We start from the raw sequence: 16,074 nt of genomic DNA, 5'->3' as shown, positions 1-16,074 counted from the left end.
GATGCGACTCTGATCCACGCGCTTGTTCAGGCACGTGGAAATGGAAAAAAGAAAGAAATAAAATGGGGTGAATCACATAGAGGAAAGCAGCCTTGAGGACATGCACGGCATTCACGCATGGGGAGATGCCACACCTAAAATTTGGAAATGGCCAAGCCTTCCGGATTGAAGGTGAAAGGGCTTCGGCTAACAAGAATCTGCTTGCCCCGAATCCTTTTCACCGGATGATCGTGACCAGAATCACAGAGAATAACCTCAGGTAAACTGTCCGATGTATTACGTTCAAGCGTGAACTCAAACAACGTTAAAATGTCCAAATCCGCCGTGCTCTGGCGCGGATCACACGTATTTACACTGGACAGAACATTACGACTCGAGGGATGAACAAGAGGCGGAGGTCACTTGACCAAACACAACCTGTAAAGACCGTTGGGAAGAACCCAGCAGCCATACATCGTGTCAAAGGCCATTCGTCAAGTGGGCCGCTCAATTTTCTGGCAGCCACTTTTAACGTTTCCCGGACATCTCCTTCAGGGACAAGCTTCCCCCCGCCGACACTTGTATTTCTTACAAGCCGGACACAAGATTTGTGAACGTAAACTGTTACGGCGGTCAAATATTTCGATCTGGCTCTAATCATATCGGCAGTGACGACTGAGACGAGCGAAAATCTTTTTATGAGATCATTAAAAGCTTTCCAGCATTGTTAAAGTGGAGTTAGGTTTCGTAGTAAGTCGAGTATTTTTTTGACAAAATGTGCTGAAGCACAACCGTTTACATTCAATGTTTTTACCTGCTAATATTAGATTTCTACCTGCTAATATTAGATTTCTATCATGTCAGGAAACTACTTTGCGGTCACATTTATTGGATTAGAAAATACAATTTGAGGATGGGAAAACCACATAAAAAGTCAAGTGTTATTTTGCAGACGCATACCACGAAGGGGCCCTTGGTGTTGATCATTACACAATCATTTTTAATACCGCATTAACATCCATCATTCCTTCTGTTACTTTAATTAAAAGAGATGTTCAAATCAGACTAGCATCCATGCGTGAATAACAGAGTGATGATTACGTCCAAAAACACACGATGTAACATTACAGTGGTGACTGCGCTTCCCTTTCGTCACAGCTATGCTCGGTCACACTTTCAGCGCCGGGATTGTAAATGTCAGTATCTCGTCACTCCGTCTCGGCGAGACGGGGAGGCAAAAAGAAACTGCTATTGTCAGCATACTCACTCAATGTCCACCTGTCAATCTTTGCCTGGGCTTAAGCAACTCCTTTAACATTTCATGCACTTTTGAATTTCCATTCATGATGTATAGCAGGGGTGTCAGACTCGGGTTGGTTCGCGGGCCGCTTTAACGTCAACTTGATTTCACGTGGGCCGGACCATTTTAGTTTAGATTTTTTTAAATAAATGGATTAAAAGCCCTGAATATTCAGTTTTTTATAGATCTAAAACAATGTTTATTTTAGCTTTTTTTAATATCTATTTTTAGATTTCACAAAATGATTTTTGAACTAAAAACACAGAAAAAATGGATTAAAAAATGACAATGATTGATTTAAAAGGGGGAAAATCAGGAAATTTAATATACATCTATACTCGTCATTTTAATTTGATCCTAAAACAGAAAGTCGGCACTCATGATTTACTTTCCCGGGCCACACAAAATGATGCGGCGGGCCAGATTTGGCCCCCGGGCCGCCACTTTGACACATGTGATGTATAGATTTATTTTTCTTCCCTCAACTAACTTTAGCCTCGAGTAGCATGTCCCAAATTTCATTGGATTTAAATCTGAAGGAGAATAAATACTATTTCATAATCATTTCTATCCAAGTATAAAAGCCCCGCCTCCAGTCCCCATGGCAGCCCCCAGCTACCCAAGCAGATATAAACTAACGATGCACAACATGTCATTATTAGCAGAAAACATTGATATGCCAAGGAAGTGCGCGCCTGCGTGATCAATAAAATAGATGAGAGTATTTTGCGTGTATTTGGCAAGGAAGTTTGGATCTGAGCCTTAAATTGGGACATCCTGGTGCAGTGTATTACTCCGGTGTTTGGATGGACTCCAAACATGCCATCTGCTCCGCGAAACACGTCTGTGAATAGTGCAGTAAAACGCATTGTTAACTCCTGCTATGTTTGCATTTACGACAACGGTTCTTGCTAGCGCTGGAATTTTGGTGGCAAACACCACTTGGCGCCCAATGAGGAATATTCCCCTGAGAGTCAACTATACTTGTTTATTTGGAATGAGCAAAAGCTATTCGGGAAAGAAAAATGGATGTGTTGCGTTAAGATTTAACCCCTGAAAGTGAATTTATAGCATCTCTGGGGGCCAGAAGCCCTCCTTGGCCAAAGGTGGAGAATTAAGCTCAACTGGAAGTTTGGCAAGGGCTTTCCGCGACAGCACGGCTGGCGGATTGGAATTGGAGTCAGGAGAGTCAAGGATCATTAGAACTAGTGTGAGATAGAGGAAAGGAACCCAAAAGGCCTGATGAAACGAACATTTTAGCAGCTGGCAAAGAACTGCTCCATTGCAACAGTAATCAACTTTGGTCAAAGCACATATGCTCTTGTTTTTATGATGACGATAGAATGATATGTTGCACGATATTGCTGCTATTGGAATTTTGAAGCAGTCTCAATTCAAAATTCCATTTCATATTGGGCCATTTTTTAATTGCATTAATTGCAATTCTGTATATTCAATTCTATGCTGCTATGAATAAAAATGGTCTAAAATGTTTCTCTTAAAGACAAACGCAAAGTAGTTGCATTTTTGGAACAGGCGACCAATCGTTTTAATACTTCACTGGTGAAAAGAGCTCAGAGGAAACACAATTAAAATAGATGTCCAGTTTTAACAAACACAAAAAACATGAAGAGATTCTAATCTTTATACAGAAACCTGATGAGTATTGGGGAGGATAAACTTAGTCGTGAGGTCACAGCAATGAATTCCACCTGAAAAATTTCCCCTCACGACCCTTATTTCTTCCCCCGATCCGCCACTGCGCTTTAGCACGGGTAGGTGCAGAAAGTGATATACATATATATCAGAGTTTTGCCACAGCCCAAGGTGTAATTTACAGTGGTGGTAGCTCCTATCCAGAGGGAAGAAAATGATTGTATTGCTCCCCGAGCTCTGGCAAGGCCCATGCAAAATGTAAACAATGTTTCCGACTAGCTTTGGAGCCTCGTTACAAGGGCTTGCTACTGTGCAGTGTTCATTAGAGTGGAAATGATATGTGCAAACAAAGAGAGGCACCCAGGCAGTGCACTCCATGACTCTTGTTTTTTTCCTCCCCTTACCATTTCAGAATTGCAAATGAATGCAGGAGCATCCTCACCTGTTCCCTACAGACAACATCCCAGCGCCTCCAATCATCACCCTATTCACGCCGGGTTTCCATCAAAACAGGACGTTCAAAAGGGAATGACGGCTTAAGCACGTGATAGCCTTTTTTTACTCCAAGCCCACTAATCCTTCCCGTCTCCAACCAAGGTCAGAATAATGCTAAGCAAATACAGGCGTTTTGCAACAACTGGAACGGCGTTCTATTTGAAAATTGAACTCTGTCAGGCTGTTCTCTAGCTTCTTTGTCATTCTAAAAAAGGTGCGTATTTGTCCAGAGGAGACCAGTCATTTCCATGATTTGTGTCGGGGAAGGACACAGCTGCGTGGAAATGACATGGAAAGCATGCGCAATACTGCAATGCTTTATTGAAAGGACAATTGTGGGTTATGTAAGACGATGACCTCTAACACCAATGTACAACTGGTCTTGGTATGAAAGACCATAATCGCTGCAACTAAATAATGGATTATAATAATGGGCTCGAGTTCAAACAAAGTAGGTGTCCACTTTCTGTTCAAATGTCTTTCTTTTCCGATCTATGTTCTTCGTCTTTGGCCAACGACCACAACACGCACTCGGTGATCGCCATGCATGAAACCATAAAATTGCGTGCAAAACTTGTGGGCAGAAAACTGCGTAGAAAACGAACCAATCACGTTCATGGTTCGGAGGAGTCATAGGAGTCAAGTCGTTTGGTATTTTTCGAGAAAGTTGGAATGAGCTGTCAAGTGCTTTGGAGATTTGTTTTCAAATCACTTGAAAAAAATGTGGGCAAAGTCAAAGAAAGATCCCAAACTTTTCAAAACAAATAATTTACGTGGCAAAAACAAAACGTAACATTTCGTATGTTTTGGCTAAAGAGCAGACTTGCTCATCTTGGCTAGCCTAATGACTTGTGCTCCAACGGTTTGCGAAAGTGCGAGAAAGTGAAATAAGTCAAATCAGGAGGCAAATTTAATCTCCCACTAAATGGAAAGCCTTTAAGCAGCCACCCAGAGTGTGCACACCGCCGAGGTGAAATTGCACTAAAGCTCTCGGGCAGAGTGAAGGACAGGTTGTGTGTCGGAATGGGGATTATAGATTGCTTGGATAAATAAGACATTTTTTTTCCCAGTTTTTTTTCCCCACAGCAAAACATACTGAGCGTGACTATCCAGGAAAGGTGGGGAGTCTAGGAGGCATCAATCTATTTCAATCTAGCTACTATATACGTACTATACGAGGATGGAGATTGATGGGGAGGAGGAACTCTTTGCTTTCCTTAATTTGCCTCCAGCTTAGTTTGCACGCTGGGGTTGCGCGCTATACATATTAAAATGTCGGGTGATAACGTGAACAACATCACTTTGCATTCCCCGCAGTTGGGCTTCATTCATTTCCGTCAATTGTTTGTTTCCTTTAGTCTCCTGAGAAAAAGTGGAAGGCTACAATGAGAAAATAGCAATTTAATTCCAGCTTTGTTGGATTAAAACTCATTTAAAAGCCGCCAGGCACTTAAAAGGGAGAATATTTTTTAACACTTCCATTTATTTCTTGGAAAAAAAGTTGATTTTGAACAGAAAAATACATCATATGGGCAAGGGCAGCAGAAATGTTTTCATTTAAACTTATCACGGCATCATTGTTGTCTGTGTTTGGATATTAATATTCATGCGTGGCATAAAAGAGGAAAAGAAAAACATGCAAGAACATAAAAAGAAATGCAAATGAGGTTCTTCAGGGAAGCTATTCTAATAGCAACTCACGTGATGCTCTTATTTTTTTACATCCATGCAACAACATATAAGTGCCTTTGCTTTCAATTCATTATAAGGCTTGAAATGAAAATATCTAAACAATTCTACAAAAAAAGTATACAGAAATATATTATGCTGTCTGCCTATTCAGTGGTAGTAATATTATTCATATAAATCCTCTGGTAATAAATGTAGTTCTGCTCCAAACAAAATGAGTAAAAAAAAAGGTCAACATAAGTCGTCTTGAAATGTTAAATAAATGCAAGCTGACAATAACCCTTCTCTCATTTGCTTCAGGCGCAAGCTTGAATCTATAATATTTTGAATACATTCGTAAGATTCTATAGCAAGTAACAAATGACTTTTCCAAGGTCCAAATGTGGACCATCTTTTTTTATCCCATCTGATATCAGCATTTATTTCAAGCTATATGATTTTTAAAGGACTTTCATCTAGACGATGCGACACAATATCACCCAGCACATTTGGCAACATGAATTGAATTAGTTTTCAAATACTGTAACATGAGATGCCAAGAATAATTTATGATGATCCGTTTAAAGAGAGGACCACCGTGATACCCATTGAGCTGGCCTCCATTAATTTGAGAGACGATAAGAAGGAGTCTTAAGAGTTGGTCAGACTTTCTTGAAGAAGTCCATCCAGAGCAAGCTTATCTAAATCCTCTTGGCGGGGCTGAATAGACAGGGAGTGCAGCGGAATGCTTAAATTTGCCTGAAGAGCAGCCCTTTAAAAAATATAGAAGTGGCAGGAACCTTTTTTCCCGAAATACTAGCCTGACTCCGCTTCACCTAACTTTTCCCAAGCGTCGCATTTAAGGTAAATAGCCGTAAGCCTCGAAAGCAAATAGCTTTCATGAGGATAAACAAATATGACAGAATACCAAGAGTTTTTGTAACCCTCCCGGTTTCATTTGAGAGCGCAAGGTGACCCGAGTTCGAGTTAGGAGAAGCCCTCGTTGTGGCGTAGCATCTGCCCGGCGCCCTTTAAATCCACGTCGTCCTCTTCGTCAGATCTGCCGAGTGTCACGTGTCTCTTGGGCAAAGGAGGGCTGTGAACATCAACACAAAAGTGAGGTTGGCGTATTGGAAATTTACAAAAAAACAACAACAACAAGCGTAGGTTAGGGCTCTCGTGCAAACACAGCAAACTGGAAGTTTTCTTTTTGTTTTCCTAAGGCCGTAGTGCAGCATTTTTATTCCAAAAAATGGCCTTTTCTATTTGTTTATTCCCTTGAGATTACTGCTTCCATTAGTCTTCTAATGTTGACAATGCTCTTCAATGCTGAAATCCTATTCAAGCCACAAGAATGCCAACCATTAGCGACCAAAGTTCAAGTGTTTGTGTTCCATTCAATGTTGAAAAACGATGAGTGTTTGTACTATACAAGACCGAAGGAGTAGAAAAGAAATACTCTACAGATCTGTTCTTAGAAATATAATATAGGACCCCACTAGGATTTCTTTGCTCGGATTTCTAGTAGCATTTTCAAGAAAATGATGCTGTTGTGAGGGAATAGCAGCAAAGCAAATGAAAATTCTAAGAATCTACAATGTGTAAGTGTAAGAAAAATATTTGGGGAAAAAGAATGGGTGGTGATTGCTTTTACTGACTGTTGCCAAAAACAAAAAATTGGCCGACGTGCCCAGCAAAATCGAAGCTCCAAGATTTTTTAGTCTTGTGTATTCAGATTGTTAATGGAAATAGTGACAAAAGTTAGTGTTTTAGGAGGAACATTTCAAAGGCTTTAGTCAGAAAACCAAAGAGCAGAGGGTTTAGTAAATTAGACGGTTAATTGGGAGGCGGAGAAGGAGTTTGAGACTCTTTGACTGTCACACCGAGCGTCACCTTCAGTCCTGGCCATCAGTCACTGTCTGGCTTGTAGAGATACTTCATCATCAAGTTATCCATCTTTTTCTGCTTCCGTTTGCTATCTTTCTTCCTGGGCGTTCCCCGCTCGTCATCCGATGGCAGCTTGGGGCTCTTCTTAACGCTGTTAGAGCTTCGGTAGGAGACGGTGGAGTCGGACGAGGACGATTCCGACGATCCCGACGATTCGGAGGACGAGGAGGAGGAGGAGGACGAGGACTCTTCCGATTCGCTTTCCTTTTTCTTGGATCTCTTCTTGGACTTTTTGCCCTTCTTCCGCCTGGAGCTGCTTCTGCTGTGACGGTCGTCCGAAGAAGAGTCGTCCGACCGAGTCGTTTTTCCTCGGCCTTTGTCTTTGCGGCGGCGAGAGCTCGACGACCGAGAGCTCGACGACCGAGCGCTGTAATTCACGGCGGAACTGGAGGCGGAGCGAGACAGGCTGGATTTGGCGCTAACGAGCCTTTGGTCGGCTCCGACCTTCTTTCCCTCTTCGCCCGTGGCGCCTTTTTTCTCATTGGCTTCCTCGTCGCTGGACTCGTCCAGCTTGCTGCGCTTGAACTTGATGGGTTTGAAGCTGAGCACCTCGTTGATAGCGGCCTCTAACTCGGGATCCAGATAATTTCGGTGGGTGACCGGCTTGATATCGGACGTATCCGGCGCGTTGCTCTCCGAAGAACGAGCCCGGGCCGGGGTGGAGAAGCTACGCGTGCTGGCGCGAGGGCTGTAAGCGGACGCTCCGCCGCTAAAAGCCTGACTCTGCCCGTCGTCGTCGTCCACGTGCACGCCAAACTCGCTGAGGCCGCAACTACGAGCGACGGATAGGCGAGAATTGCTCCGCCCGTCGTCTCTCCAGGAACTGCTACGGCGAAGAGACACCGGGCTGGAACGACTCACGCTACTGACGGTCGACTTGACGTCGTCGTCGTCAAGCCTCGCCCTCCTGGCCGACGCCCTGCTAGGCGCCATGGAGGAAACGGTGGAGCCCCGGTCGAATTCGGGGCTGCTTTGCGAGGTCCAGCGTGACTCCAAAGCTTTCCTGGCCCTCCCGGTGGAAACCATGGAGGCTTTGTCGTCAAAATCGTCCTGGCTTTGGCTCTTCTTCCAATCTTCTTGGAGATCTCCCGACTTGGATTTGGTTTTGCGGATGGAGATGTGGTCGGGGGTATCGGGTTGTTCTTTCAGAGTGCTGAAAAGCGAGCTTTCGTCGCCCGTGCCCCCGATGGAATCCTTAAGGTTGGAACGCTTCCGGTAGCTCAGGGAGCTCATGACAGATATCGATCTGCTGGGTTCTACCTCCTTGCCATCTTGACTTCCATCGCTCGTCTTTTCCTTACCCTCTTTCCCGTCTTTGGCATCCACATTTGTGGCATATCTACGGGATATCAACACACAGCAATGACTACGAAGGCACTTCTGTTAAGCATTAAGCATTTGTGTCCTGATGCCAATCTGCACTGGAAAATGGGTCCTACTTTTTGCCCTTCTCCGATTCTCCTCCCATTTTCTGCACAGTCCACATCGTGGGCATTGAAGGACTCAACAAGTGAGAAGATCTACGGAGGCAAAGGCCTCATTTGGCTGACGCGCCAACTGGCCACAGGCCACTTCAATATATTTGACAGCAGCCACTTCGCCATTCCGCCTGCTGTCATTAGACGGATTACTGGAAAGGAGAGCCATGACACCTAATCGCATAAATAACCCATCCTTTTCTTTTTTTTTCTTCTCTCGCCTCAGGTACAATTGGGCTTATTTAAGACTTGAGTTAATTATCTCTCAATGAATTGATTCTCGGCCTTCATTACTTTGCGCGTACGTCAACAAAACTCCCCGCCAAGGAGGACTGAGAATAATTCGTCATTGGCGTCATTTATCGCAGACTTTTATTTTGACTCTTGCGTCTTAGTGAATGAGGTCAAGGAAAGGTAATGGTCTGTCATTGACAAGGATAGACATCTAATCCATTTGTCAAAAGAGATTGAGTGTCTATTGCGGTGAAAGGCAGCCAATGACACTTTTTAGAGCCAATGCTTTCACGGGAAATAGTCGCTCGCACGCATTTGGTTGGGAGAAAAAGATTTGAAAAAAGGCGACCGGAAAGACTCTAGAATCAAACGGTTAGCGGAAAACCTGAAATTCTCCCTCTTAGGTTTACTGCCCAGAAAATGGATAAACACAGTGATTTTTGCTAAGAGATTTGGACTTGTTTGCGCCGTGAGCGAGGAGGAGGAGGAGGTCGTTACCACAATGCTAAAACATATCGACCGACGGCCATGGTCACGACCTCCACAGAGTTCTATATATAGAGCCCGAAAGCCATCTCCAGTAAGGAAGCGCACTATCGCGCTTATCAACGCTCCATCGCAGCCATGCGTGTGGTTATCTGCCATGAGGCTAGAGGTGGTGAGAAGGAGGGAAGGAACACCAACCTGGCACTCTTCAGACTGCCTTCGTCCGACTGGGGCTTGGAGGAGCCTTTGTTCTTGGAGAGCCAAGACTTAACCCCGTACACGCGATCCTCCACCTCCGAATCGGTGTCCGTCTCTTGCCCGCTGGGAGTACAAAGAGGTTTGTTATTGAGAAGCATTGAGAAGCCACAATAACAACAACAAAAAACAAAAATCCATCCTAAAATGTCACCCTATATCCCTTCATCAGCGATATCCCCACTTAACAAATCGGTCAAATGGATTTTTCCTTCAGTCTGCTTTATGTCCAAATGTGAATCATGTAGACAGCTGGCGGATATTTTCCCAAGTAAAAGATAAAACAACTTGTCCAATGAATATTTATGCCGTATAATGACATAATTTACAGAATACGGCGAAACGGCCCATTTGTAATAGGTCGTTATGATGATGCATGGCATTGCAGACAGGCAAAGCATAAATCTCACTGTTCAACATACTCTAGTTAAAGCCCATGTATTACCCGGGCGCAATGCCCGCTAGATATAATCAACAATAAGACCTGTGGAGAAGAGTAGGAGGGACCCAAGGTTTCAGCCTCAAACATATCTGCAACGGTGAATTCTCAAAATACTAACTTAGAATGGAATATATTTATTTTGAACTCGTTCACATCATTGGATTGTTGCCAGACCACCCAGTCAAAACGTTGCCGTCAAGGGCAATAAACGAACTTAGCTGCAACTTTCAACAATTGTTGTAACAGATATGGACAGCTGGTAAAAAAGTCAATTGATTTTTAGTAGGATTTTAGAAATATTGGATGCCTAATGAAGTGTTTACTGCACGTGTGTCAAAGTGGCGGCCCGGGGGCCAAATCTGGCCCGCCGCATCATTTTGTGTGGCCCGGGAAAGTAAACCATGAGTGCCGACTTTCTGTTTTAGGATCAAATTAAAATGAAGAGTATAGATGTATATTAAATTTCCTGATTTTCCCCCTTTTAAATCAATAATTGTAATTTTTTAATCCATTTTTTCTGTGTTTTTAGTTCAAAAATCATTTTGTAAAAATCTAAAAATACATATAAAAAAAGCTAAAATAAACATTGTTTTAGATCTATAAAAAACTGAATATTCAGGGCTTTTAATCCAGTTCTTTTAATCAATTTATTAAAAAAATCTAAATATTATATCTAAAATGGTCCGGCCCACATGAAATCGAGTTGACGTTAATGCGGCCCGCGAACCAACCCCGAGTCTGACACCCCTGGTTTACTGTGTCGTCTCAATTGCAGCCACCACTTTTATAAATGATGTCAAAATGACCTTCCAGGCATATCACTAAGTTAAAACAATCCGCCTCACCCTAAATTGATATCTAACAGGTATTCATAATATTCCCAAAAAGTATTCCTTCCGCCTATGATTGCGTTCCAGGAATCCACCAATAAAAAGAAGTATAGCGTAAATAAAGTGAAGCTGATTCCGTAAAGCTCCATTCTACGCATTTCTATTATTGCACAGAATTCCATGAAATCTTATTTCAAAAAGAAAAATAAAGCTTTTGAGTACTTTCTTTTCAGCTATAGCGCAGCATTGGTCCTATATTGCGTTGCCAATCTAATTGATTTCATGCTCAAAAGGCAAAAATTGCCAAGCAAAATGCATTACTATAAATTTTTTAGTGGTTGTTGATAGAAATATTATAACTGCACTATCATACTGTGTTTCATTAGTGAAAAGTGTCATGTTTTCAGTAAAAGCGAGCTTACGTCATCCACACGCCTAACCGTCAATAAAAGTTACAAGACGATCAATCTTGCCGTCTTTGCTGATGATGAGAAAACATTATTCACGTCTCTGCACGATAATAGGCGAGCACTGTCAGGTGTCTTTCTAAAAAATAAAAAATAAAAACCTCCATCACCAGTGTCACCATGCCCGCTGTGACACAATCCACATTTTCTCTTTCCGAACAACATGTTCTTCTGTCTCACCGTCACGGAAGGAACTGTATTGAAAAAAAAGGGAAACGGCTGCTCAAGTTCAATTAGTATGCCTTTTCTTTGTTTTTTTTCCTGCTATGCAGTAAAGCAACATTGCTAAAAACGCAAATCCCTCTTTCACGACGGAGGATAAAAAGACAAAGGCATGTAAAACAAGAGGTGACTTGCAATTGAGTCCTCCGCAAATGGTGTCAGAAGCAATTTGTCGGCGGTCCTGCGTTCCTCGCTAAGCACTGGTGAGGCCTGCAGATACGAGCGAGCCCCAAGAATTTGGAAGACAACCTTAATGGCTTCGGACAATCAGCCTTGGCTGGTTGGAAATCTTTGTCACAAATATTCAAACTCAGGCGCATTTCGCATACGGCTTAACATTATCGCTTGAAAATCACACCATTTTACGTTAATGACTGGACAAATTATCAGGTGTAACACATTGGAGTGTGTGTGTTGTATGTTTATTCCCCTTGCCTGTACTTTAAATACTTTTCTGAAATTCCAACCTGTAATATTGATGGCTAACTTGATTGACATTAAGAGCCTGATTGTGTATAAATGCACCAAAAAGTCTGCCTAAAGTTCTGTTAAGCTCATTAATATTCATATGAATGGCAAAGCCTTGGCAGCCCAATTTAACATTTAACCCAACGGCTGACATTTACGGTGAGAGACGTCCAATCATTTTGACTGGGAAGCCTGGCAGCGATCATTTGATGGATTCAACGGATGAGAAATGGCAAAAAAATGGCTAAAATGAAAGATAAATGATTGTAATAGTGAAGATGGAGAGGTAAAATCCAGAAGAGAACAATGCAGTATTAAAACCGGCTAGAGATTTGATTTGTGGATGGAAGAATACATAATTTGCACAAGAAAATGAATAAATACAGAGACTTTATCAATTGTATGCTGTTGATTTTCAGTGTAACGCTAAGAAATACTGCATTGTTGCCTCCAAAATTGGTGTGAAAACAAGCACCAGGACAAACACAAAAGACAGCCTTTTTCCACTCTCACGTTTTGTTCTTTCTTTTGTGATACTTTGTCACCATGTCTTGCAAACTGCACGGAGTGTGTGGACAGCAGCCAAGTGAGAAGAAGGAAACAGAAAAACAACAGGTGAGATATCCGCACATTAACATTAACATTGTTCCACACCCACTTATTATCAACTAAAATTCTATTTCCAGCTTTTCTGCTCCAACGTATTCCTCATTCTTCTGCCTTTTAAAGGTCAGTTTTACTTTAATTGAAGACAAGTGGTCTTGACAGGCGAGCCAGAATTACCAACTTGTCTAAAAAGTCCATCATGACTGATTTTTTTTGTTGAATTTTTTTAAAATCCTTGCTACACTTTTTAGCCCGCTTACCTTTCAACCCAATGTTACGTACAGCGTGGCGAATACGCCGAAGTAACTGAAAGCAAAGCATCAAAGCTGCACTTAGTACCTGTTGATTAAGTCATCGTTGTCGTCGCTCTCCATTTCGTCCTCGATGGCCGCCTGCAGGTCCGCTATCCTCTTGAAGGCCAATTTGAGATCCACTTGTAAACTCTGATTGGCCGCCTCTAAGCTCTCAATGTCCATTTCCTGGTCAAGGGATAGATAGCTAAGAAGCCATTTCCCGGCGGGCGTACCACCCAATAAAAACCCCCATCCCACACCCCTTCGGCGGCCAATCAACGTACCAGCTCGTGCTTCTTCCGGCTGGCCTCGGCCTCCTTCTTGGACACGTCGGCCATTTCTTCTTTCATGTCCCTGATCTGTCTCTGCATCCTCTTATTTTGCTCTTTCTCTCTGTCCTCTCCGGCAATATGCTGGGTTTTGTCATCAGATATCTTCTCAAGGTTCTCCTTCAAACGACCCACCAGGCTCTAATGAAGTAAGAGTTAAGCAAATAAGCAAAACGTAAAGGATTGGATCTCATTCTTTTGGTTTTTTTTTGGGCCGATGCACCTGAGCTTTACAATTAAATGTCCTGTCGGTTTCCATTTTCTGAATATTTTTTGATAATAGAGAACCACGGATGGAATGTCTGACCTCCAAACGTTTGATCTGCGTCCTCTCGTACTCCAGTTTGGTTTCCAGCTCACGGATCTTCGCCTCTTGACGGCTGACCAGAGACTTTTCCACCATGGATTGTTCTTGAAACTCCAGCTGACTCTGAAGCGAATGTAGCTGATGGAAAAAACAGACAGATGCACACTCTTCACTCCACACGGCGCTTACAACGCTAATGCCACATTTGTCAACCATGTGACTAAATATGTCAAGTGTGAGTAATGAGTTGAATATAATCTCCCAAGCTACAAAAAAAATTGAAAGAAGAGCGAAGGGTGAAGTCCAACGCAAAAGTCGCAATTATGAGGTCAACGCTGAGAGAAACACCATGTTAAAATGTTCCCTCTTAATCTTTTTGGGGGATATTTTTTGGACAGGACGAGGACAAGAATAAAATGTGTAATATTTCATTGGAGACATTCATCTTGAGGGTCTCCGGCGTCGCTTTCTTGACTCCAGGTCAGTCTTTTAGCTGGAATATTATATTACTGAGTGACAAAAGCGTTCATCTGTTGCCTCATTGGAATGGAGAACATTCACAGGAAAGCCATTTCTTCACCTTGTATAACTTTGACTGACGAGCCCTCGTCAAACGGGCAGAAAGGAACAATGACACTTGACGAATGCCTTTGCAAGTGAGGCGAGCATGCTTTCTATTAATTGATTCATGTTCTGTCAGAGTTTAGTCAATTGCCCAGATGGCCCTTTTGACTTCTGAACCCATCAACAATTCAGACTCAAACCATTCAACGTGTCAGCACGTGACAATGAGAGTTGTCCAAACCATTTGACAGCATTCATTAGACGTGTAGGTATCAACTCAAAAATGTAACTCTCGCTCTAGCATAAGATTTGGTGTGACATAAATATTTTAGAGCAAGGGTATCAGACTCGGGTTGGTTCGCGGGCCGCTTTAACGTCAACTTGATTTCACGTGGGCCGGACCATTTTAGATATAATATTTAGATTTTTTTTTAAATAAATGGATTAAAAGAACTGGATTAAAAGCCCTGAATATTCAGTTTTTTTATAGATCAAAAACAATGTTTATTTTAGCTATATTTTTAGATTTTACAAAATGATTTTTTAACTAAAAACAGAAAAAGTGGATTAAAAAATGACAATGATTGATTTAAAAGGGGGAAAATCAGGAAATTGAATATACATCTATACTCTTCATTTGAATTTGATCCTAAAACAGAAAGTCGGCACTCATGATTTACTTTCCCGGGCCACACAAAATGATGCGGCGGGCCAGATTTGGCCCCCGGGCCGCCAGTTTGACACAAATTTTAGAGAATGACAATTCACAGTGAGACGGCGTGTACCTTTTCTTGAATTTCCTGCTTCTCCTTGGTCGCCTCCTCCAGCTGCGCCTGCAGGTCACTGATCTGGCCTAAATCTCTGGCAGACTAATAAACAAGCATCATTTCAGCAGGATGTCATAGTCTGTGTTGAAGATGTACTGCCGCTCGACAAAGAAATGAAAAATGTGCAGCACAAGCCATTTAAAGCGCCCACGCAGGGGAGACCAGACCGTCGGCGTCAACGATTTCGTGCCGGACGAGTCGCGGCCTGCGGTTACCTGGACGACGGCGGCCTTGTGTTTCTTCATCAGCTCATTCATGTCCTCCTGGTCTTCCTCCGTGCGGGACTGCATGTCGTTCTTCTCTCTTTGAAGGCGGCTCACCTGCTCTTCCAACTGATCCGCCATAAAAATAAAGAACAGATGGGATGGGTTGGTGAGCTCCAATAAATGGTCATTAGCGAATCTGGAAGTACTAGCGGCAAGACGAGGACACCAATTGAAGATAATCAATGAGCTCATTAAGGCGGGCAAATGTGCAGCCAGAGCCAACGGCCGCCAATGTCCGAGTTCATCCTCCGGGGTGCTTTGCACCCTCCAAACGCTTTCTTTCATGTGAGACATTTCCGAGATACGCCCTTGACATATACGGAGCAATTAACAAGCATCCCCGGAGACGCCAACGGCCTCCGTCAACAAGTAGAAAATGCAGCCGGCAGACTATTAATGAGCAGATTGGGCCATAAAGGGCATTTTTAGCCATTAGCGCAAACGGTAGAAAGCGGACATGGCACACATGACGTTATTCTAACATCCAGCCAGGCTGGCGATCCAAAGCCAATCAGGTGGAGGTCAACTTCTGTCAATTTTAATCAATATTTTTGAAAAGGAATAAAACTTGCATGACATAGAAATGGCAGCAACAAAAATAATGCACAACCTAACTTTTTGCTGGCGCTTTGACACGTTTTTTTGTCAAAACGAAATTCTCGCTGTCAATCGCTATCATTCACTGCCAAGTTTTGGAGATGATTTTTCTTTGTTGTAACGCAGGGGTCGGGAACCTTTTTGATGGAGAGAGCCATACACAATTCATATCTTTTTAAATGTTAATCTTTGAGAGCTGTGCTCCGAATTTAAAAGTCGACATACATGAAAATGTGTGCCATTTTTAGTCACTTCACCATTTTTAAAGTACAAAAAGTCTCTGAATTCTTTTGACGACATTGTTGCTAATCAATGAGTATCGATGAGAATATCCATGCAGAAGAGTGTAATGAAAAAA

At 42.6% G+C, this 16,074-nt stretch overlaps 1 protein-coding gene across 1 annotated transcript in view; it reads right to left on the bottom strand.

The window, feature by feature from the left end:
• Positions 1-4,893: 4,893 nt before the first annotated feature.
• The window catches only part of LOC144068046 (unconventional myosin-XVIIIa-like), a 44,056-nt gene continuing 32,875 nt past the window's right edge, over positions 4,894-16,074 (bottom strand). Inside the window, exons 35-43 of the mRNA XM_077592237.1 lie at positions 15,069-15,185; positions 14,812-14,895; positions 13,463-13,600; positions 13,111-13,296; positions 12,873-13,012; positions 12,441-12,485; positions 9,442-9,564; positions 6,992-8,384; positions 4,894-6,194 (exon numbers count right to left, since the gene is read on the bottom strand). Of these exons, the coding sequence (XP_077448363.1) occupies positions 7,007-8,384; positions 9,442-9,564; positions 12,441-12,485; positions 12,873-13,012; positions 13,111-13,296; positions 13,463-13,600; positions 14,812-14,895; positions 15,069-15,185 (2,211 nt within the window). The 3' untranslated portion in view covers positions 4,894-6,194; positions 6,992-7,006. The remainder of the gene's footprint in view (positions 6,195-6,991; positions 8,385-9,441; positions 9,565-12,440; positions 12,486-12,872; positions 13,013-13,110; positions 13,297-13,462; positions 13,601-14,811; positions 14,896-15,068; positions 15,186-16,074) is intronic.

This window comes from Stigmatopora argus, chromosome 22 (genome assembly GCF_051989625.1).
Source record: "Stigmatopora argus isolate UIUO_Sarg chromosome 22, RoL_Sarg_1.0, whole genome shotgun sequence".
NCBI lineage: Eukaryota > Metazoa > Chordata > Actinopteri > Syngnathiformes > Syngnathidae > Stigmatopora > Stigmatopora argus.
Note: the sequence above shows the minus strand (reverse complement) of the source record. Positions and strands in the feature narration are given on the sequence as shown.